This window comes from Rhinolophus ferrumequinum, chromosome 15, assembly GCF_004115265.2.
Source record: "Rhinolophus ferrumequinum isolate MPI-CBG mRhiFer1 chromosome 15, mRhiFer1_v1.p, whole genome shotgun sequence".
NCBI lineage: Eukaryota > Metazoa > Chordata > Mammalia > Chiroptera > Rhinolophidae > Rhinolophus > Rhinolophus ferrumequinum.
In genome coordinates this window covers 33,691,906-33,715,339 of record NC_046298.1, presented here as the reverse complement: position 1 = coordinate 33,715,339, position 23,434 = coordinate 33,691,906, and the positions used below count along the sequence as shown (strand labels likewise).

The 23,434-nt window shown below is 48.2% G+C and overlaps 1 protein-coding gene across 2 annotated transcripts in view; it reads right to left on the bottom strand.

The window, feature by feature from the left end:
• The window catches only part of ACSF3 (acyl-CoA synthetase family member 3), a 66,411-nt gene that overhangs the window by 21,878 nt on the left and 21,099 nt on the right, over positions 1 to 23,434 (bottom strand). For both annotated transcript variants that reach the window (XM_033129069.1, XM_033129071.1), the window contains exons 4-6: positions 22,123 to 22,277; positions 20,149 to 20,297; positions 12,910 to 13,022 (exon numbers count right to left, since the gene is read on the bottom strand). In XM_033129069.1, the coding sequence (XP_032984960.1) occupies positions 12,910 to 13,022; positions 20,149 to 20,297; positions 22,123 to 22,277 (417 nt within the window). The remainder of the gene's footprint in view (positions 1 to 12,909; positions 13,023 to 20,148; positions 20,298 to 22,122; positions 22,278 to 23,434) is intronic.

Below are 23,434 nucleotides of genomic sequence, written 5' to 3'. Positions count from 1 at the left end.
GATTGAGAACGCAGCTTTCAGTGCAGAAACTCAATCATGATGGCACCGAGCTGCTCCCTGAGCTCGCCTTGCCCTGGGTGGGGCTGTGGGTCATCTTTATTCTAAAATAGCCCTGTCCTGTAGATTCGAATATGTAAGTGGCCAGGTCTCAGAGCTCAGACCTGGCAGGATTAGCTGTGTGTCCACTTCTAAAAGGTATGCTCCTGGCTGCCCATGAAGTACCACCTTCAGGGCATTTCATGGACAAGTGACAGAACCCAGGAGAAGCAGGCAGCTGCCCACATCCCACGAGGGGCTACTGAAGGAACTCCTGAGTTGGTAGCACCTGCTACAGAGTCCTCTGATGGAGGTTACTTTGCTTGATGAAAAAGAAGCTGACAGAGTAGCCTTCTGGGGTTGGGGTTGGGGGGCTCTAGGAGGAAGACGTGGCACCAGAATTCACGTGGTCATGGGAAGCAGGACATCTCAGTGTTTCTCCAAAATGACCACAGTCCCATTGAAGAAAGCGGAAGGCTGGGTTTTATAAGAAACTGAGCAGGGCCTTCCGTGGTGCCAGGAGAAGCATACGCAGAGGAGACAACAACATGCAAGGCAGGAGGCCCTGTGGGGTTAAAGGTGCATTCCTCCGGTAAGCCCCCACTGGCTTAGTTGGAGAATTCAACACTCCTCATTTAGTATACAATAGGGCTAGTAATCAGAAAACCAGTAAGGATGTGGAAGAACTGAATCACACCATTAACCACTGGTATCTAATTGACATTTACACTCTAATGCAAACCAGCAGAACACTTGCCAAGCACGACCACACATTCTGGGCTATAAAACACACTTTAAATTAAAAAAAACTGAAATCATATCAAGCATGTTTTCTGACTATAATGGAATTAAGCTAGAAATCAATAACAGAAAAATCTCCAAACACTTAGAAAATAAACACCACACTTATAAATAATAATCCATGAGTCAAGAGAAAGTCTTAAGGAAAATTAGAAAATACAATCGAACTGAAAGAAAATGAAAATACAACATACCAACATTGCGGGGTACAGCTAAAGCAATACTTAGAGGGAAATTTATATCATCAAATGCATATGTTAGAAAAAAGGTCTCAAATCAGTAACCTAAAATTTCACCTTAAGAAATGAGAAAAAGAGAGAAATAAGGCAAAAACAAGCAGAAGAAAAAAAACAATAAAGAACAGAAATCAATTAAGATTGAAAAGAGAAAAGCAATAGAGGAAATTCAATGAATCCAAAAGCTAGTTCATTGAAGAAAGAACAATAAAACGGATAAACTTCTAGCAAGAATAACAAAGAAAAAAGAAACAGAAGACACAAACGATCAGTATGAGGAATGGATGAATATCACTTCAGACTCTGCAGGTATTAAAAGATCAATAAGGAAATTCTAGGAAAAACTCTATGCACATAAATTCAGCAACTTAAATGTATGAATTACTCAAAATCACTATTTACCAATATTCACCAAGACGCAATAGATGACCTGAACAGTCCTATAATTATTAAAGAAGTTGAATTCATAGTTAAAAACTTCTAAAAAAGAAACCTCTAGACCCAGACGGTTTCACTGGTAAACTTTATCAAACATTAAAAAAACACATAACTCCAATTACATTGTCATGCAGGGTGTCATGTGGGGTCTCTGCTTCTGCTCCCCACATAAGAACGCAGGACATGGTGAGGCCAAAAAGGAACACCCACGGAGCCATAGATAGGGGAGTCATACCACTATATTCTCACTGGTGGCTGGGTTGGAGACACAGGAAGCAGGAGCCACACTATCTGCAACCTGCCGTCCACTTCTCTGCCAACCAACCAACCCCACTTGCTAGCTGCAATCCACCGTGCTAACTACAATCCGCTCTTGCTAGCTCAGCCACCATCTTCTTGCTAGCCCCCATTTTGCTGCTAGCATAGCCACGGCAGTTATATTACTGGCCAATGGCTCACTGGTTACAGCTGACGGCCAACTAGCCACAGCTGATGGCCATCCAATCACAGTTGATGGCCATTTACTACCCGAGTGAGCACCTTTCCATGTGAGGGTGAGAGCCTGGAAACTGCACTCCTGGCTCTGTTCCCACATATATACAATCTCTTCCAGAAGATATAGGAAGAGGGAACACCTCCCAACTCATTTCATGATGCCAGCATTACCCTTATACCCAACCCAGAAAAAAAGGATAAGGAAAGGAAACTACAGACCAAAATTCTTCATGAACATACATGCAAAAATCCTCCATCAAATCCAGCACTATATAAAATGAAAAATACACCATGCCCATGCCCAAGTAGGGGTTTGTCCTGGGAATGCAAGGCTAGTTCAATATCAAAAAATCAACTGTAATCCCATATTAGCAGCCTAATGAAAAAAAAAATCAATTGATGCAGAAAAAAGCATTTAGAAACATTCAACATCCATTTATGATAAACAAAACTCTCAGCATATCATAAATAGAATGGAATCAACAAAAAGCCTACAGCTAATGTCATCCTTAATAGTGAACGATCAAATACTTTTCCCATAAGATCAGAAACCAGACAGGATATCCATACTCACTATTCCTATCTGATATCATACTAGAAATGCTTCACAGGGCAATAAAGTAAGAAAAAGAAATGGATGGCATACAGATTGAAAAGGAAGAAATGAACCTGTTCCTTTTTGCAGAAAACATGATTATATATGTAGAAAAGTCTCAAGAAATCTACAAAAAAATTTTAAAATAAGTGAATTTACCAAGATTACTAAAGAATATGAAGCCAAAACACTAACATCAATTGTATTTCTATATACTAGCAATGAGTAGTTAGAAACAAAAAAACTCTACACTTACACTAGTTGAAAAGGAAGAAGAAAAGGAGGAGGAGGAATAGGAGGAGAAAAGAAAAGAGGAAATACTTACGTATGTCTAACACAACAAGTATAGGATCCATATGCTGAAACACCCCCTTACCCCACAACACACACACACGGCAGACCTAAATAAATGGAGAGACATACTATGTTCATGGATTGGAAGACTCATCATAGTAAAGATGTTAATTTTCCTCAAATTGACCTATATATTTCATGTGATTTTGATCAAGATTCCAAAAGGATTTTTTTTTTTTTGGTTGATATAGACAAACTATTTCTAAAATTAGTATGGGCAGGCAAAAGAACTAGGATAACTAGATCAAGACAACTTTGATCAAGAAGAATAAAGTTTGTAGAATAACACTACAGTTTAGAAACTTACTATGAAGTTATAGCAGTCAAGACTGTGATATTGGCAGAAGACCAGACACATAGATGGAAGAGGATATGTAACCTATCTATAGACCTACTCAAATATGTACAATTGATTTTGACAAAGTTGCAAAGGGAACTTAATGAAGACAAGGTAGTCTTTTCAACAAACAGTATTTGAACAACTGGATATCCATATGCAAAAAAAGTAAGCTCCACTTAAACCTCACATATTATGTAAAAACTCATTCAAAACGCACCATAAATATAAAAGTAAACTGTAAAACTATAAAATTCTCAGAAGAAAACCTAAGTGAAAACTTTTGTGATTTGGAGTTAGAAAAGTTAGTTCTTAGAGATAACAGCAAAAGCATGATCTATAAAAGAAAAAAAAGAAGAGTTAGGTTTCATCAAAATTAAAAACGTTTTCTCTCTGAAATACAAAAGAATAAAAGACAAACCACAGACTGGGTTCATTCTTTTGTATTTGGCAAATTAGATATCCAAAAAAGAACACTCAAAACTCAACGGTAAGAAAATGAACAATCTGAGGGGAAGCTGGCAGAGCAGGAAGCACAGGAACCTGTCTTCCCACCTGGACAACAACTGCTCAGGCAGAATTTGTCTGATGTAACTCTTTTGGAACTCTGGAGTCTGTTGAAGGCTTGCAACTTCCCGGAGAAGGCTTGGATGGTAAAGTGCAGTTAATTCTGGTCATCTTCAGCTCTTAGCACAGTAGCATCTATCCATCTCCCACCCATCCCCATGCCAGGCAGCTGTACACAGCTTGCAGGAGCCAGGGTGAACAAAAGGACCCTGTCCTCCAAATATTGGGGATCTGTGCTGATTGCTGATTCTGATCACAAAGGTGCAAAGAGGCAAGCAGCCATTGTTGTTGCAACTCCACCCATGTTACATATCTTTCCCCCACCAGATGGAGTGACTTCCAAGGGATTTAAAAAGCCCCCCCCCTTCATTTTTCACTTTCCCCTTTTGGGAGCCAGACAATAAAATTAGCACATTCAAAAACAAATGCATACATGGGGAAAATTAGAAAGTGACTGAAAATGCCCAAGGATAGGCTCAGAAAACATGTAAGAAGACCTAAGTTTATACCTCAGGCTGATTCTCAGCACAGAGATAGCCTGCAACAATCAATACAATAAAAATAATAAATAAAAACAATAACAGAAAACAGCAAGGGAAAGGGGGAGAATCTGATTCTCATTGTTACCACATTATTAGATTCAAATATTAAGTGCTCAATAAAAATCATAAGGCATACAAAGAAACAGGAAAGTGTGGCTCAAAGGGGAAAAAAAGAAATCAACAGAAACTGTCCCTGAAAAACACTTAATGGGAGATATACAAGACAGATACTTTAAAACAGCTGTCTTAAAGATGCTCAAAGAACTAAAGGAAAATGTGGAGAAAGTAAAAAAACAATGTATGAACAAAATTGAAACAGCAATAAAGAGAGAGAAAAAGTAAGAAAGAAAAAAGATTGAAGAAAAACAAACAGAGCCTAAGGGACCTGTGGGACACCATCAAACAGACCAACGTGTACATTATGGGAGTCCCAGAAGAAAAGAATATTTGAAAAAATAGTGGCTGAAAACTTCCCACATTTGATGAAATCATGAATATAAACATCCAAGAAACTCAAGGAACGTCAAGTAAGATGAACTCCTAAAGACCCACACCAAGACACATTATAATCAAATTTTCAAAAGCCAAAGACAAAGAGAGAATCTTGAAAGCAGCAAGAGGTAAGTGTCATCACATACAAGGGAGACTCAATAAGATTAACAGCAGAATTCTCATCAGAAACTTTGGAAGCCAGAAGGCAGTGCACCGATATATTCAAAATGCTAAAACAAAAACAAAAACAAACAAACAAACAAAACCAAAACCAAAAAACAAAAAAACCCACACACAATGAAAAACCTGTCAACCAAGAATCCTATATTCAGTAAAACTGTCCTTTAAAAGTGAGAAAGAAATTAAGATATTCCCAGATAAGCTATAGCTGAGGGAGTTGGTGACTAGACTTGCCCAACAAGAAATGGTCAAAGGAGTCCTGCAGGTAAAAAGACAGTAACTTGAAGCTGTATGGGGAAATAAAGATCTCAATGAAGGTCAATGCATGGGCCATTATAACAGCTAGTATTATTGTAACAATGGTTTGTAATTCCACTTTTTGTTTCTACATGATTTTAAGAGACTAACACTTTTAAAGAAAAAAAACAACTAGTGTAAAAACTCGTATTACAAACTTTCGTTTGTAACTTCAAATCTTGTTTTCTACATAATTTAGGAGACTAATACATTTAAAAGAATTTTATGTTTTTGGACACACAATGTATAAAGAAGTAATTTTGTGACATTAGTAACTGAAAGAAGTTGTGCAGTGGTCATTCCAGCTCCTGCTGTCTGTGGACCTTCTCTTTATTCCTCTATCTGTGCTGGACCTTAGGGTCTGGACCCAGCAAAGCCATGACCCTCTTTCCATGGCCAGGTGCATGCTGACTGCATGCGAGCTGGTCTGTGTGGTGGGCAGGAAGTGGGGGCCTGAGCTCATTAAGTCAGAGAGGGCCTCCTGCTCACCCCCAGCATTGTGTCCTCAATTTCTGATTTTACCCAGTAAGAAAAAAGATCTTTATGATCTTTTTCCAGGCAAGTTGCATGAAGTAAAGCGATACTAATTCTACTGATTCTGAGGGGCATTTGTTTTACACTTAGAATCTCTGAAACTGGGCTATGTGACTTGGATTTGGTGAATGAGAAGGATGGCCACTGTCTGTAGATGTAGCACGGACGTCCCGTGACACACTGACTAGACCTTGAGCCCAGAAGAGCCAGCGTGCAGGCTCCGTGGCCACGGACACGTAGAGTGCAGAATCAGGGTGTTGTGGAACGGAAACCAACTCTCTCTCAACTAGAACCCTTTGAGTCCCTCACCTACAGCTCAATCTGAGCCTCTCCTTAGGTTCACCGACACCCTGGGTTAATACCATAAAGACAGGCACGTTCGCCAATCCTAACTTTTGTACAGATTTACCAAGGAGTCTCCTCCAGTCTACAGAATGCAAGTATCAAGTAACTAAGATATGTCATTATTTTCTGTATGCCAAAAAAGGCAAGGCATTTTCATTTCTGGGGGGGAAGGGGAGAAATGAACCATCGACATGGAGCTTTAAACACACACACACCCGTTACACACCTGCTTGTGTCATACTAACTCATCGGACGGACCTTGGGACAGTAAGGTCAATTTAATTTTGGTGGTTGATGTGTGTAAATTTTAGAGACAAGGGTATGAGGGGATAATCAAGAGTGAAGAAGGTAAAGCAGGAGAAGGGGAACAGTATGAGGAGATTAATATCACAGAGAAATAGCAAATAATCTAAGATAAAATCTGTCGCTTGCATCACTGGGCCACGTGCAGCGCCAGAGCCCTGCAGGGGTTTCTGCTGGGATTTTTCAGAACCACTTAGATTCGACACCCACATCCGCCAGATGACGAGCAGGACTGGATGGGTGGTCCGCACAGTCCAGTCCCTGTGGTCTGGGGACCCCAGCTGTTCCTGAGGGCATTCCGGGTGCAGGTGGGATGGGGCATGCAGCCAGACCCTGGGCGCCCAGCCGTCTCATGTGACTTCACGCCACACCTGCTTTCCACAAGGCAGTGAAAAATCTGGGCTGTCTTTATAGGGGACTCCCCATCTTTGTGCATGTAGGAACACCATGTGACTGAGGGCACGCACCTGCACATGAGTGCCACTCCATTTTGCTGTGACCAGGGCCATGCCCAAGAGCTGCCAACATGAGAATGAATGCTTCCTCCTCTGAAGCAGCCAGAAGCTCACTTTCAGAGACTGCAGTGTCTGCCCCAACTCTAAACTGCGTTCCACTGGCCTAGTGACCGACTGGGAACAGCACCATCAGCAGCAGGTGTTGCTGGGAAGTCCCCAGGTGGAACCCGACACCTGCCCAATTCGTGATGAAGGGATGGCTCTGCCCCTCTGTGATGGAGGGCGTGCTAGAAGAGGTGCCGGAATCCAGGGAGGTGAGCAGGCCCAGCACCCATGGCAGAGCACCCGACCCTAAAGGCCCCTGGGGCCCCTCCTTCACTATGTGCTCCCGTTGGGGCCCGACAAAGGGCCGCCCAGCGCAGCACTGCCCGCTGCTTGGACCAGAACGATCTGTTCATCCGCATAGGGATGAGACAATGGGAGGAAGGCGACACTCCTTGCCCTGTGTTTCTGAGCATCCCTTTAAAGGGCAGGCTCTGGTTGACAGCCAGGAACAGAGAGGCACAGGGAAGCTGAGCACTCGCAGGCATTCACCTGCATGGCAGGGTGACAAGTGGACTTGCTTTTCTGTGTGAGGTTTCCCCTTTAGGGTCATGTCACCTCCTACCTGGCCCTTGATAGAGGTGGCGACCCCACCGCAGTGCAAGAGGCAAGGAACTATCTATCTGCTGTTTGTCTGAAGTGAGTGCCTCTGTGGCGACAGCACCGTTAGCATGGGGGGGCACAGCATGTCCAGGCCCCACCATGGGTCACGTGCAGCAATTGGCGGCACACGCAGCGACAGATGGCAGCGACAGGGGAGGGGACGGGACATGCTGGTGGCGTGGGGAGGAGAGGCAACAGAGCAGTCTGCTGTCCAGAGTGACAGCCTGCATATGGATAAACTACAAGATAATTAATTTTTAAGGGGAAATAAAAGGAAGCAAAGCTCACTGCTGCTGTCCTCCCGTTCCAGCCCATGCACGTCCCACGCGGGGCTCTTTGCATCCTCAGCAAGAGATGATGATTCTGTATGAAGGCCCGGTTACCCTGTGCATTACGTACAGCTGTGAAGCCCTTTATCTGCTGATGGACCCCATTGTTGCTGGCTGGCGTTGGGCTCTCATGTAAGTGAGCAATTTCAAAAAACAAAAAATAAATAAATAAAGAGATAGCGTGGGACGTGCTCGCAGAGTTTATAGGCGTGAGGCAGCTGGAGGCTGTGGCACATGAAAGATGCATTGCAGCAAACAAAGCCAGAGATCTGGGCAGGCGCGTTAACCCAGCCCAGCAGGGAGGCAGCAGACAGAGGAAACCTTGAAGGTGGAACCACTTCAAACAGTGCAGAGACGCTCCCCGTGGGGGAGGGGGAGGGGCAGGGCGCCCACTCTTCCCGTGCCTAACGTCCCACCAGACAAAAGTTGCAAGACTCAGGATGCGCTGGCGGCACAGCCGCAGATGGCTGGGATAACTGAGCGCCCCGAGCTGCTGGCCATGTTACTAAGCAGCCATGGCCAGGGCAGCCACACTCTTGGGGACATGGAGGCACGATGGTGTCACTGCATGAGGATACACAGAGAGAGCCCAGACTGTGCTCTGTGGGGCACACAGGTGTGCTTTACCGTTCCCAGCACAAGTGAGTCACCTTCCCGACCTGCAACAGGCCCCTCCCACCCTCCAGCCCAGGCCTCCCCCTGCCTCCCCAGCTACGGGGTGATGTGGGCATGAGAGAGCCCCCTGCTCTTGCCTGCAGGAGCTAACAGGGATCCTCCTGCTGTCTGCGAAGTACCACATGGCCCAGCTGCCCCTCTGCCCTGGAGGGTGCCCCTTTTCAGAGCAGACAGAGGCCCGGGAGCCCCTGCCACTATCTGCTGATTCTCCGTGGTGTCTTCTGGCCAGAGAAGCACGGAGTGCTCTCAGGCTACAGAGGCCTGAGGGACACCGCACAGCACTGGTGTGCCACGGGGGGCGCCATTACTGCAGACACCTGTCTGCCAATTCTGACAGCAACACGGGGCACGGGGCCCGGCCCAGAGAGGTTCGCCTGGGCTCGGCTAACCTGGCCCATGTGCTAGTTGGATGAAAGAAGGAAGGAGCGGATGGGAGAAGTGGGGCCATGGTGCCCACAGCAGGAGGGCCCTGGGGAGGTTCTCACAAAGGTATCCTCCCCGAACCTCCATGTTCTGTGTTCACTGTCACCACACAGTCCACTCCTGCTCAGTCTGCACATTCTCTCTGTGACAAACGCTACCTGTGCTAACGTCATGCCTGGCATTCAGGTCTCAGGGCTTGGTGACCATCTGGCTAAGAAGGAGGCATTTCCAAGTTCAAGACGTACCCCAGGACAAGCAAAGGAGACACCTGACCCGAGGCTGAACCTGCCACACGTGACATCACAGGGCCGGCAGACAAGAGGAAGACCACGGTGTGGGAGAGGAAAGCTCGCGAGGATGTTACACCGTGAACGCTGATCCCGTGCCATGTTCATGGGAGGGGGCCCCGCTCTGGAGTGTTTTGGGTGAAGGGCCATGGTGCAGGGTGCACAGGGATCCTGTGTGTGTGTGGAGACAGGGTGGCCGCTGCTGACCATAGGTGGCCTGGGAGAGGGGCGTGTGGGCATACTTTGTACCGCTATTTTTGCCAATTTTCTGTGAGTTTAAAATTACTTCCGATAAATAATACTAATACTAAGACTACTAATAATAAACCGCTTGAAACAAATCATCTTCCGCCATCCTGACTTCTGAACATGAAAAAGTCAGTCCTTACCAGTTTGGGCTGCACTCACTGAGAACTTATAACGTATCAGACAGGAACTGGAAGGACTGTGCCTGGCAAATCCCTTTTTCAGAGACAGTAGCAACACTTTTCAGCAGCACTTTCATAAGCTGCGTAAGAACCAAGCGGACTGCAGCCCTGGGCAGCATCAGAGGCCAGCCACCCTCCACCGACAGTCAGCACGCTCCTCGCAGCTTCCTCCTTTACTTATTAGTAATCACAGGCCCCAGTGAGGCCATAAGTTCGTTTCCGCTTCCTCTAAGACATGTCACTGAATTTGACAGAAACGTGTCTCCTTCAGGACGGTCCGGGCCTCACAGTTTTCATGCCCTCAGGCCTAACCCTCCCCGGGGCCCATCCTACTCCTACTTATGGTGCTGATGGGAGTCCCGGGAAGTCACAGGCCCGGAAGTGTGGGCCCTGAGCTGCTCAGGCAGAGGCCGTATCTCAGGGAGCGGAGAGCCCAGATGGAAAGTTCCACGTAGGTCACTGCCCGTGTCCTGTTCTGTTCTCACTCTACAAAGTCCCGGGGTGAGGGAGAGTGAAAAATATCTCTGAGTCCCCACTTTTAAAGGCTAGAGGAAGTTTGATAAATGCCACCAAGACACAAGAGGGAGGTGCTGCCCCTTTCTCTATGGGTGAGACCACAAGGCCCTGTTTCTGGGCTGCAGCCCTCACAGGTAACATGCTGCAACTAAGTGTCCTACTGTACTGGGGGTGGGATCAGGCAAATAGTGCCACGATGGCAGGGGGCTCCTTCAAGCAAGACTGTAGGGAGAGAGAAGCAGGTCCCCGCAGCCGGCACTTAACCAGGGGTCCCTCCTGTGGTCCTGGTCACCCCGGGGATGGCCTCTGCCTAGCTCAGCCTTACTGGTCAGAGGACCAAACACTAGGTCCAGATATACCATATTCCCACGTGCGGGACAACAGGCCCTTTGGTGTCTCTTCCCATGGAGCAGTCCTCAACCTCCATTCGGCCACTGAGGCAGCTCTAGTCTGGACTGTCACACTGATCCCTTCATTGAGTTGGAAACATTCTAGAACACGCTGTCGCAAGTGCTAAATCTCCTTACTTTCACATTTAGACAGTCAGGGTACATCTGTACAGGCTCACTATGCAGGGAGGAAGAGACCCTGGCTCCTTTATGCTCCCTCCGGCCTCCATGGCCCATCAGGCCCCCAGCCCATGCCGCCCACTCTCCCTGAGCCCCCACCCTGTGGAACAAGTGCTGCCTTCTCCCTGATTGTCAAGACACTGCAGGCCGGGCCTGCCAGCTCTTTCTATTTTAAGCGTTTTCAGTGCACAACTGTCTATAGACTGAAACAATCAAAGACGGGAGAGGAGGAGCTGTCAGATGGCTTACTGCTTGTCACTGCAGGTGTGAAGTAGTTAAACTGTATTGTAATTTAAGAGGAAGCTGCTCCCCACCCCCACCCCTTCTCTCTGGCAACACCTCTGCCACTTCCGGCAGAACAGGTGCGCATGGAGGCCGAGCCATCAGGTGACCGGCACCTAGCGGAGGCGGCACCGTCATGGATGATGCTGCCTGTGCCACTAGCGTCTGATGGACCCCCCCTCCACTGTTGCTCTGCTGGGTACCTCCTGATGGAGCCGTGTCCTGGGAACCCACACCCTGGCCTGCACTCTCAGTTGGCTGTATGCACACCCAGCATACAGGCTGAGCACCCAGCGGGGAAGCCGCCATCAAATGCGTGGAGGGCTGGTGACCTGGGGGTAAGCAGGACTCTACAAAGAGGCAGGGGGACAGGGTGCGGTGCCCCGCACAGGGTGAGAACCAGAAAAGGACCCCCGGTCTGGGTGTGGCTGAAGGCTCTAGCCCAGCAGGGTAGAGACGAGAGCCCAGGCAGAGGGTGGTCAGGGAGTGACAGCATTGGCTCAGGACCCTCAGGGTGGAAGCTGCCCACAAGCTGTGAAGGAGCAAGGCCGTATCTGGAGGCCGGCACATCTAGAATGGGAGGTTGAGAGAGTAACAAAGCAGCGAGAACTTTCCACGGGAGTAAGAGGTTTTCTTGGGTCAACAGAACACCTGCTTCTTGATGTCCTTCTGAAAATGTTCATAAAATTACACTTAAAAGCACCTAAGTTCCACCTATCTGCTTGCATGAAAATGTTCAACAACCATCTCTTCAACCCTCCCATTTCAGACGTGGAAACCGTGGCCCACCGGGCACGGCCTGTCCTCAGGCCCTCCTGGAACATGTGGGATGCAGAGCGGGAGACTCACGGGGGCCAATGGTGCTCAGAAAGCAGGAAACGCTGCAATGCGGATTCACTACTTTCATCTTTTGAAACCTCGGGGTATCAGAAATCAAATCAGTCACATGTGATGTCTAATATGGATATCAGCTGTAGAGAGAATAATTTCCTTTTAAATCAAAAATTCCATTTCCTACTAATCCCCTAAACCTTTCTGCGACTCCCCTTCACTTATGATCAGCACATTTGTAGCTATTAAAATCTTCACTGAAATAAGATAACAATGTCCCTTTCTTCTTCTTCACCCTTGTTCATTTTAGAATAACATAGAAACCAAGAGAGAGAGCTACCAATGATTTCAGTAGAAGCGTGTAACCTTAATTCTAAGGGCATTGTGAATTGGCCCAAAGGGCTTCAGCTGGAACGGCCACACCTGCCGTGGGAGCTTGTGTTGGCGTCCGCTCTGAGTGGGTGCCAGGGTGCTGCCAGCACAGAATTTTTAACCAGATCTCACCTACGACGTTTGAATGTGGGCTGTCTTTAGCCAAGGCTGTCATGCCCCACCTCAAAGCAGCCCCAGTGGCAGGAGCCCGGGGAGGAGCCATGCAGAGCGCTGGAGGTCGGGGCACAGCTGGGCCGTGGTTGCCCTCTTACACTGTCTACACGGTGGGAAGTGCCGGGAAACACTAATGGGCACCCTCGGTAAATGCCAGTTACTGGGAGCATCTCCACTGTCCAGAAGGGCTGTTCCTGCGCAGTGGGGACTCCACTTCCAAAGCAGAGACCCTCGACCTCTGTGACTGGCCTGCTGGGCAGTTATGACCATGCGACACTCATGTGCTGCCAGCTGAGAACACAGTGACTCACCCTGGTGTCCTTCTCATTTCCTTCCACATGGAGGACGTAGGGGCAGCTGTCCTTCTGCGTGTTTTCTGTGACAATGCGTACCTCGACGCCTGGCAGTGGGGTCCCCACAGAACCTGCAGGGAGAGGAGAAACATGGGGTCAGAGGGATTCCGAAGGAGAGGACCGCATGCCACCTGTGGTCCTGGTCACGCACAGAGGGAAGAAGATCCAGGAGCCAAGAGCACGGGGCCCCACGTGGTGCCGCAGGTGCCCACCAGCTGCAGAAGCAGCAGTCAGTACTCGCAGCTGCCAATGTGTGTCAGGCCTGGCTCCTAATGCTCCAGAGAGCCTTCCGGTCATCTCAGCAAGGTCCCGGCACCCAGGGCGGGACAGCGACAGCTTCCACTTGTACCCCAGCACCTGGCTGGGCAGTAACGGCACTGCAGTACCCCTGTCCAGAGAAGGTCTCAAGAGGCACCGATGCAGGAAGCTGGGCAGTGAGCAGGGATCCTTGTGACATGGGGATAATATCACTGGTGTTCAGGTTCATGTATTAGACACCCGTGGTTTCTTATGTCTTCATCCCACCTGAAGCCTCCAGCGTGCTCAGCCAGTTCACAGTCAAACTTTGACCCTACAAAGGTAAGGCAGGTGGCCAGGACGGACGTGTCCCCACCCCCTCCGCCGGCCACAGTAATAAATGACTAAGGCGGGGCAGAGATTCCAAGACCAAATGCTCAGCCTCTATGAGAATTCACTTCCAGGTTTCAGGCCCTTTATTTTAACTGCTGGAATCAATGAGGATTTGTCAGGGGATAAAAGCCCCAGGCAGCCGGGTCAGCAAACTCTCTATGATCCCTCAGTGTCCTTGATCGAGACCCTTCCCAGGTCTGTTACATCTGTCTCGTTTTGCGACAACAGTGCTCCTCGGCCTGTCTTCTGCACCTAGGTCTTAGGGGGCAAGGCCTGAGCCCCATAACCCTGGTGAGGTCTCTGCTGTTCCATGTCCTGGAAGCCTTGCTCCTCCACTCTGGTCAGAAATCTGGGTCCCTGTCCAGGCAGCAGGCAGGTAGACCAGCATCCTTCCATTTCTTTATTTTTTATTTTTTTTTGCTTCTAAAGATTTTTAAAATTACTGAAATCCATGTAAGATACAATTGATCATTATAAAGTAGCAAATCAGTGGCATTTAGCACGTTCACAGTTGTGCAGTCCCCACCATCTAGTTACAATCGTCACCCCAGAAGGAAGCCTGAGCCCATCAGCAGTACTCCCCACCCCCCTCACCCCTACACCCCAGCAACCACTAATCCAATTTCTGTCTCTATAGATTTGCCTGCTCTGAACATTTCATACAAAAAGAATCGTACGATGTATGTCCTCCCATCTCTTCTTGGGGGTGTATCTACTGGGAGCTAGCGGCCACACAGGCTCCAGGACACTCAGGACTTGAGACAGCCTGGAAGCAGGGGCATTTCATCTCCGGTGTGGAGACAAGACACGGGGACCAGAGACAAGGACTAGCCTGAGAATATGGAGATGGGTCCAACCCCAGCCCTCTCCGAACTTGAAAGCCTTGGCCTGACCCTGGGCACAGTCAAGACCAACTGCCATTCTGCACACTCTATTCAGTTTCCAGTGGACCTCAAGCTCATTGTCTTTTCTGGATTAAATGACCCCTTTCTTTGTGGAACTCTCTATTGACTGACAAGTTGAACTCCTGTCGTCTACACTCCTGGACCTCAGCGTCTGCTGAGGACAGACACACCAGTAGAGTGAATCAGGCGGGGCCACAGCCCGGACTGCGGGACGCCCACCAAAGCTGGGGGTCCAAGGTCTCCAGATGCTCCCAACTGCTTGTGTTTTACGGTCAAACTTCAGTAGGCTGACCATGGCTTTAGCCCTCAGTGACTGGAGTGTTGGCCATCACCTATGACAAGTGTGTGTAGAAGCCACGGAACAAAGGGCTAAGGGAAGAGTTGGGCAGATGACATGCAGAAGAGAAAAGCTGTGTGTGAAAGGCAGGGATGAAGCCATGCAGGAGGGCACGCAGACAGGCCACGCTGACCAGGCGCCCCTGGCAGTGCCATAGGCCCTATGGAGCTGACAGTGCTCCCGTAATCTGTATTAATAAGATGTTTCTTGCTGCTTGAGCAAGGGTGATGCAGTGCCGGGCAGGGTGATTAGCCTGAATAATGAGAAAACATCAAATACTGGAAATTGATTTATTATCCTCTGAGACTGGTCAGATATGATTTCTTCAAGTACCTGCCAGAGATAAAGAGTTCCATGAACACACCTTAAACAATCAGGCAGAATGTGATTATTGCATCAGGAGGCACTTCATCAACGTAAGTACAGAATCTTAAGCAGGACCAACCACCTCATCCAGAAATAAAAGCCTGCTTGATCCTTGTTCCCCTCCTTCAGAGGAACTGTCTTAGCAGCAGTGTGACGCCTATTCAGGCCTGACCAAGCGCTCTCAGATAGGGACGGCTCCTCAGGTGTGAGCCCTGCGCTCAACTCCACAGGAGGAAGGAAGCAGAGGCTCCATCCAGGCCCTGGGACCGCATGGAGATGCTTGTGGACAAGGGAGCCCTCCTGGGTCTGCCCACAGGCCTCAGGGCAGAGGAGGCATGTGGCCACCCCATGTGGGGCCTGGCCATTTACAGGAGCCATTGGAGGTGCCTACAGAGAAGGTTAAGGGCTCGGTCCCACCTTCAGTGGGTCACTTCAGTGACTGCCAGTCACAAGTGGTGTTGCTCACAGCTTCTGTCCGACTTGGCTACAAATCAGAAGTTACCACAATCCCCTTCAGCGGTTCAATAATTTGCTAGAGCAGCTCACGGAACCCAGGAAAACAGTTTACTTACTAGAAGGCCAGTTTGTTATACAGGATTTAACCTCAGAAAAACCAGATGGAAGAATGCCTAGGGCAGGGATGGGGGAAGGGGCTCCAAGCTTCCAGGCTCTCCAGGAGAGCCACCCTCCCAGCACCTGCACGTATTCACCAGAGGTGCCATTATGCAGGAATGACTTGATTAAATCACTGATCACTCGTGATTAATTCAACCTCCAGTCCTTCTCCCCTCCCAGGTGGTCAGGGTGGGGCTGAATTCCAACCCTTCAATCACCTGTTCCTCTGACAACCAGCCACCATCCTTAGGGGTTTTCCAAAAGCCTTCTCTTTAACACACATTCAGGTGTGGTGGCAAGTGGCTTGGCATGAATTTAAAAAGACCCTGATGATCTAGGAAATTCCAAGGGTTTTAGGAGTTCTGTGCCAGGAATGGGACAAAGATCAAAGATGTATTTCTTATCAGAGAGGGACATATGGACTTCCTTCTCGAATGCAAAAAAGGCCAGCTTCCCCACCACGGCCCTCCACTCATTTCTCCCTCCACTCATTTCTCGTTTGAATGTTTTTTTTTAAAAGGAAGAAACCTCCCTCCACACACTCTTCCTGCTCCTCTGCTCCATTAGGTAAGGCCTCTTCTGCCCTCTCAAAGTGAAAGTTACAAACTGTTCAGATCTATAATGAAAGTGCTGACAGAAACTTAATTAATCATGGCCTCATAAACACAGCAATAGAATTAACTTTCAAAGCAGAGACAATGACTTGAATTTCACAGCCCTGTTGATGGCACTGAAGTGAGGTCCACACAGAAAAGAGACTGAAGCCATGGGTGGGGCAGCCACAGAGCCCCAGAAACACCCCACCCCACTCCATTCCCAAGCTGGTCCTGGCAGAGCAGGATGAACTGGACAGCGCCCCCTCCTAGCACCACCTGGACAGCGCCCCCTCCTAGCACCATTGGACAGCACCCCCTCCTAGCACCACCTGGACAGCGCCCCCTCCTAGCACCACCTGGACAGCGCCCCCTCCTAGCACCATTGGACAGCGCCCCCTCCTAGCACCATTGGACAGCGCCCCCTCCTAGCACCATTGGACAGCGCCCCCTCCTAGCACCATTGGACAGCGCCCCCTCCTAGCACCACCTGGACAGCACCCCCTCCTAGAATCACGTGGACAGCGCCCCCTCCTAGAATCACGTGGACAGCGCCCCCTCCTAGAATCACGTGGACAGCGCCCCCTCCTAGAATCACGTGGACAGCGCCCCCTCCTAGCGTCCATCTGGGCAGCAGCACTGGCCACAGTCAGAAGTGGCGTGTCATTCTTCCACCTCTCTAAAACAGTTGTCAGCTCTTCCCAGATAACTTTAATTGGCCTGCAGCTCTGTCCAGCATCTGGGGAGCGAGGCTGCTCTGCAGCTGGTCCCAAGAGAATGGAAACAGGCCGATAAGGTCCTGGAGCTCCTGTCAACGCTCCACGGAGTCCCACTGCAGGAGCCATTAGCGCCTCTGATCTCAACCTCCAATTAGAGCGTCATTAGGCCCAGCAGCGCTCAGCCATGAATTATTCATCTCCCTTCACTGTAACCGCATGGGACACTGAATGAACAATCAGATCCAACCCAGCTTAACACACAGCAAACATCTACCCTCACGCAGTGAGTCCCTCCTTTGAGGCTGACCTTGCCCTTCTGTGCACCCCCTCAGGTGTTCAGAACCTTTAAATGAATCCTGGTGTTTGTTCGGGCGACCAGAGGAGCAACGTTCAGAGGCTATGCAGGCAGCAGGAAGGAAGGGGACTCCAGAAACGACCCCCACAAGGCCAGGAAGGGTGGTATGGCTGTGTCCCCAGTGTGACGGGGTCACAGGCTGGGGCTCCAACATGAGTCCACAGCCTCCGGCTGAAATTAATATAGGGGAGGGGCGCGAGGACTATTTTTGCAGAAGGAACTAGGAGGTTGGATTCCAAGCCTGCTGCCTACGTGCTCAGACACAGAACTCAGGCAGACGTTAATCAATGACACAGCAATCTATCCGGAAGACTAGAGATTCCATTAGGACCATCCCTGCAGTTAAGTCCACGGCAAATTAAACACAGGTTGTACTTTACAAGAGTTAAAAACCAGCCTGCCCCTATTCTTCTTCCATCTTACTGAAATCAAACATACCATTGTTCTTCTAGCCTCCTTTCTCGCCGTACCAGTGACTTTTCCATGGAAGCAGAAAACACATATAAACCCAGCCCGGGGCAATGGAAGGGGTCTTTCTTCCACTAGTGATTAGAGATCTCCACTCTGCCTGGGGCGTGGCCTTTGTTTCCTTATTTACTCTCTGCCAAATAAACTGACTTTTACTTTAAATTCTATATCAGCTCATGTTTGGAATCTTGCCAATGTGAAGCCAAGGACCCTTTTTTTCCTGTAACAAAAATGAGCCCCAGCCCAGGAGTTGAGGTGCACAGAGGAGACCTAAAGGTGCAAAAAAAAAAAACAAAAAAAAAAAAACAAACAAAAAAACCCCCTCCTCAACCTGATTTCTCCAGAAATGATGCTCAGAGATTGTATTTTAGGGATTTTCATGTAGCACTCTTGAATTTCACGTTGAGGGTTACTTTATTTACTTCTTTCGAAACCAAAGAACTGACACTGCACTCGACTCTTACAGGCTTGCTTTACAGAAAAGAAAAAAAAAATCACAGAAATTTGATTCCAGTGTACAGAAGAGAAACTACACCCAGTTCACGTTCTGATGTTCCACACACTGTCTTTGAGGCCTGAATAAGAGCTGCAGCTATAATTTAAGATTCAGGAATTTCTGCCCAATCAACCTGGGGATTTGGAGTCTTGGGGTTCTGCCCACTCAGAGGGAACCGGAGGAGGCCAGGTCAGTCAGGGACCTTCCTGGTGTACCTCTCTCCAGGTTGGTTGCTTGCCCAGCCCCCCTAGAATCCTAGGGTGAGCCCCTAGCTGGGCCTCCGGGCCTCTGCCTACAGACGGTTCCTGAGTCTCCTTCCTACAGATGGTCCCTGCCTTACCCTTTGCTCGCTCCATCCTATCCTGGCTCCCGGTCTTGGCTTCTCAGCCTTGTATTTGCTCTTGTAATTAAGGCCCAGAAAGTTTCCTGTCCGTTTTTTTCGCTCCCTCTCTCTTCCTTCAGACTGGGCTGTATGCTGTGCCGCTGTGCTCCGGGAAAGTGGGCGTCCTTGCCTAACGGTGTGAATGTCTGCTCAATCATGTACCTGCTCTGTGGCCTTGGGCAGGTTTTCTTGAAGCCTATCTCCTCGTCTGTCAGTGGGTAAGGTCACCCCTATATAAGGAGCTGTTCTGAAGACAGTTTGGCACTACTTAGAAAGTTGAATACAGACTACCTTCTGACCCAGCAATCCCACGCTGAGGTATTTACTCATGAGAAGTAAAGACAGATAGATGCTCACACAAAAACCTGCACACCCATGTTTATGACAACTCTGCTGGTAACTGTCCAGAACTAGACACAACACAACATCCTTCAGCTGGTAAACAGGTTGAAAAACAGTGGCCTGTCCACACCACGAATCCTATGTGGCAACGGAAAGGGACACGTGACAACACAGATGGTCTCATACGTGTCCCGCTAAATGAGAGAAGCCAGACTCAAAAGGTCACGTCCTGTAGGATTCATTTATATGACATTCTAGACAGAGCATAATTACAGGAAGAGAAAACAGGTAAGTGCCGACCTGACCCTGGGATAGAAGAGGTGTCACACACAAAGGGAAAGGTTTTGAGGCAATTCAATATCTGGAGTGTGATGGTAGCAACACAACTGCTCACAGAACTGAATGTGAGAAAGGTGAATTTCATGGAATGTGCAAGATAAATGGATGTACAGCTATAGTTGTAGATGTGGGATTATTTTACTTTTACTTCTAATGAGATATTACTTGTGCTTTGGACACAATGGAGATGACTTCTCATGAGGACTAGAGGAGAACCCAGAACAGAACAACACAATACAACACGACACAATCCCATCTCAGGCCTTGGGCTCTGCTTGCAGATTCCATTAAGGACCCAGGACGTGAAGGTCTGTTTAAATGCAAGTCAGAGTGGAACATCTTAGAGAAGGCTGCACAGGGAGACCAAAGGACAAAAACCTGTCTAGAGCAGCGGGCCATCCACACGTGTGCAGGTCCCTGAGCACAGGTGGTAGATTTTCTTACCTCTCCCCCAACACTTGTCGTCTCTCCTGTTGCCACTGGCCTTGCATGGCTCTGGGCACCTGGTTGGGAGGCTCCAGCCAGCAGCCAACTTGGCCAGCACCCCGAGAAGGTTCTCCTGGCCCAGTAGGGCAGCCCCCTCCACAGACTGGCCCACCTGAGGGGCACAGAGCAGAGGGGAGGCCCCCGCTGGAGGGCAGTGTGCGTACCTGGCAGGCGAGCTGCTGGGGTCAGGGGGTTGGACAGGGCCATGCCGATCTCTGTCATCCCGTACCTCTCCAGCAGAGTGTGGCCTGTGATGTTTTTCCACTTCTCCAGCACAGGCAGGGGCAGGGCAGCCGATCCTGAAACCATCAACCTAGCCGGCAAATCAGAGGCAACCTTAGCTTCTGCAATGACACTACTCTTCAGCGCAACAAAAAAACGACGTAAAACATTCTTCACTCGGCATCACTATTTTAAAATTCACGATACAAACTATAGTTGGGGCTATGATGTAACTTTGTTCTTTGAAAATAATTTTTTGGGTATATTTTAGAATGCAAGCAGGTCTTTCAAAGGAATGGGTAATCAAGGTAAAAGAAAAAAATAATTTTAGGGTCTTCGGTGGCATGCTTTGCAAATAATTAACATGCTGCTCACAAACCACCCAAAATAACAGCAATAAGATGATTACAACAGAATGTAGTGCATGGATAAAGTGCTACCAGGTCTGAGGAGTACGAGGAGCCGAGGAGAGGGGGCAGCCCACAGCTGGGGGACCTACGCACTGCTTCCTGCTAACAAGCTCACGATGGTGCCAATGACATTTATATAACATCTGAGAGCTCCTAACTGCTCTGGCGTACACCATGTCACTTAAGCATCATGTGTAGAAAGGAAGAAGCTTTGGGTTCTAGTTCTAGCCGGAGAAGGAACCACCACTGTGTTTCTTCACAAGGATGTACAGCTCACAAGGATCCGCCCTGCCACAAGCCAAAACTGGTGCGGTCTCAGGGCCTCTGTCACCCGGAAATCCAGGAAACCCTGGTTTCTTCTCCTTCTCTGGTATCCCTGCTCTGGGTTCTGTAGGGTTGGGTAGAATGTGCTCCTAATCCCACTTTCGTATTGGAGGCTGAGCATGAGACACCTCCATCAACAGCTGCCCAGTCCCACAATGCCCTGTGAGAGGGTGGGCTGGCACGTGACGGGCAGCAGGCAACATCAGGTAAGGGTTGTAGTTCCAGCAAAACGTGTTTACAGAAGAGGAGCAGAGGGATGGTGGGAGCAAAGTCATAACAACATCAAATATTTATCTTGGCTAATCCAGAATCCTCTCTGGGAAACAAAGGTGCCCTTCCTATGTTCTCCTTAAGGACTAGGAATCAGATGCGTGGAGCGACACGGAGGCCACAGGGACACGCACACAAATACATTTAGAATTTTAAATTCATGTTTGTCTAGCAGCTCACTCACTGTGGTGTTAAAAGGTTGTGCTTACTTACCACAGACATAGCTTGTCGTGTGTCTGGTGACACGCGTCTGTTGAGCCTGTGAAACTCACCAAGCTACCCACTTAGGTGTGCGCTCTAAGGGTCACACTTCAGTAACAAGCAGGGAGAGGAGCCTGCCATGTCTACAGGTTCCTGAGAGAGTACACAGCGCACTTCATACCACTGAAGGACCCAAAAGACTTGGGCGCACCCTGTCAAGGGGGTTGAAGGGGGTTGTGATGGAGCCCCCAGCAGGGAGGACTCTAAGAGCTGCAGACGTAGATGTGGGGTCAGAAAGGACGAGAGAGAGATGGTCAGTCCTTCACTGTCCTTACCCTCATCCTCAGACTGTGTCATAAGAAGACAGACAACGATAGATAGAATACAGATAGAGATATACCGTGTTTCGGGTTAAGACCCGCTTATATTAATTTTTGCTCCAAAAGATGCACTAGAGCTGATTGTCCGGCTAGGTCTTATTTTTGGGGAAACATGGTACATGTAGGTAGATCTACAGAGGGATAGGACAGAGACAGATATAAACTACACCCAGATCTATAGAGAATTCAGATATAAATACGTAGATGTATATTTTAAAGGAAATGGAAAACACTGCTTCCTAAAACTTAGCAGAACTGATTTATCAGAAATAAGGACTATTTGCTGATCTTTAAGACTTTCTGGACGGGAAGATGGACTGTTTTCATTTACCTGATCTTCTCTTCACACACTGCACGCACGAAATCCTGGACATGAGGCTGGGTGAAATGCTTATCATAATAATCCATCATCTTGGAGTATATTGTAGGCACTGCCATAAATACATTTATTCGTGGAGTTTCAGAACTTAAGAACTTCTCCCAAACCTAAAAAGAAAACAAGAAGCATAGAGCAAAACGATTAGAAAACACACACACGCACGCGCGCACACAAGTATGGATGCCTCCAGTTCCAGGAACAGTGTTCTTAGTGGAGGCCTCTCCTTTTCAGAAGCGTTAAAGGGTCCATAAGCAGCTCCCACCTAAAAGGGTATCTCACTTTCATAGAGTGACAACACCTCTGGCCATTCCCATAGAAGTTGCCCGGTTGTCGGGAGACATATGTGTCCAGCCTTAGGGGTGACCTAGGAGAAGGGAGAGGGTTCAGAGAGAAGTGCAGGGACACGGGTCCAGCCTTGGATCTGCTGTCAGAGAAGATGCTGGCACCTCGGATGCTTCCGAGTGGCACCAGTGAACCTGAGAGTCAGCACAGTGACTGGCACAGAGGGGCACGCAACAGATGGTGAACAGATGACGACTTGTGTTTTATTGGGAAAAGTCAAGCGAGTTTTGTATTTCACTCTGTAACAGATGTTTCTTGTTTTAATGTAAAGATGTTTCAAGTTTCTCACCAGTTAAAGTGCTCATGTGTTATCCCTAATCTTCAAACAAAGCTGGTGTGTTATGCTCATTATGTGGTTCTTTTCACAGCAGCAGCACCGTGTAAGTAAGTCCATGGTCAGGATGGAGAGCCCCGAGTTCATGGTGCTGGGTGCCCAGTACACTGAACGTAGACAGAGCTTGTCCCTAAGGCATTTGAAACTTTGGAAAAATGGAAACTAATGCTGTGGTCCAACCCATCCCATCCCAATTCCTAACTGGATGGTAGGAATTAGCTCCTTACTTTAGCTGCTAGACAGAGGAAAGGATGCCTCTCCAGGGAAAAAATAATATTCTTGCAAAGGCAATGACTGGCATCCTCCTCAAACTACAAAGTATGTAAGGAAACAGAAAAATGTGACCCATGATTAAGGAAAAAAAAGTCAACAGAAGCAGACCATCAGAAGATCCAGATGTTGGAATTTTCAGACAAGGAATTTAAAATAATTACAATGAACAGGCTAAGGAATTTAGAAGAAAGGATTAACAAAATGAGGGGGAAATCAAGGATTTCATTAGAGAAGTGGAATTGCAAAAAGAGCTACTACAATACTAGAAAATATATTATCTGAATTAAGATAAAATATTGGATAGACTTAACAGAC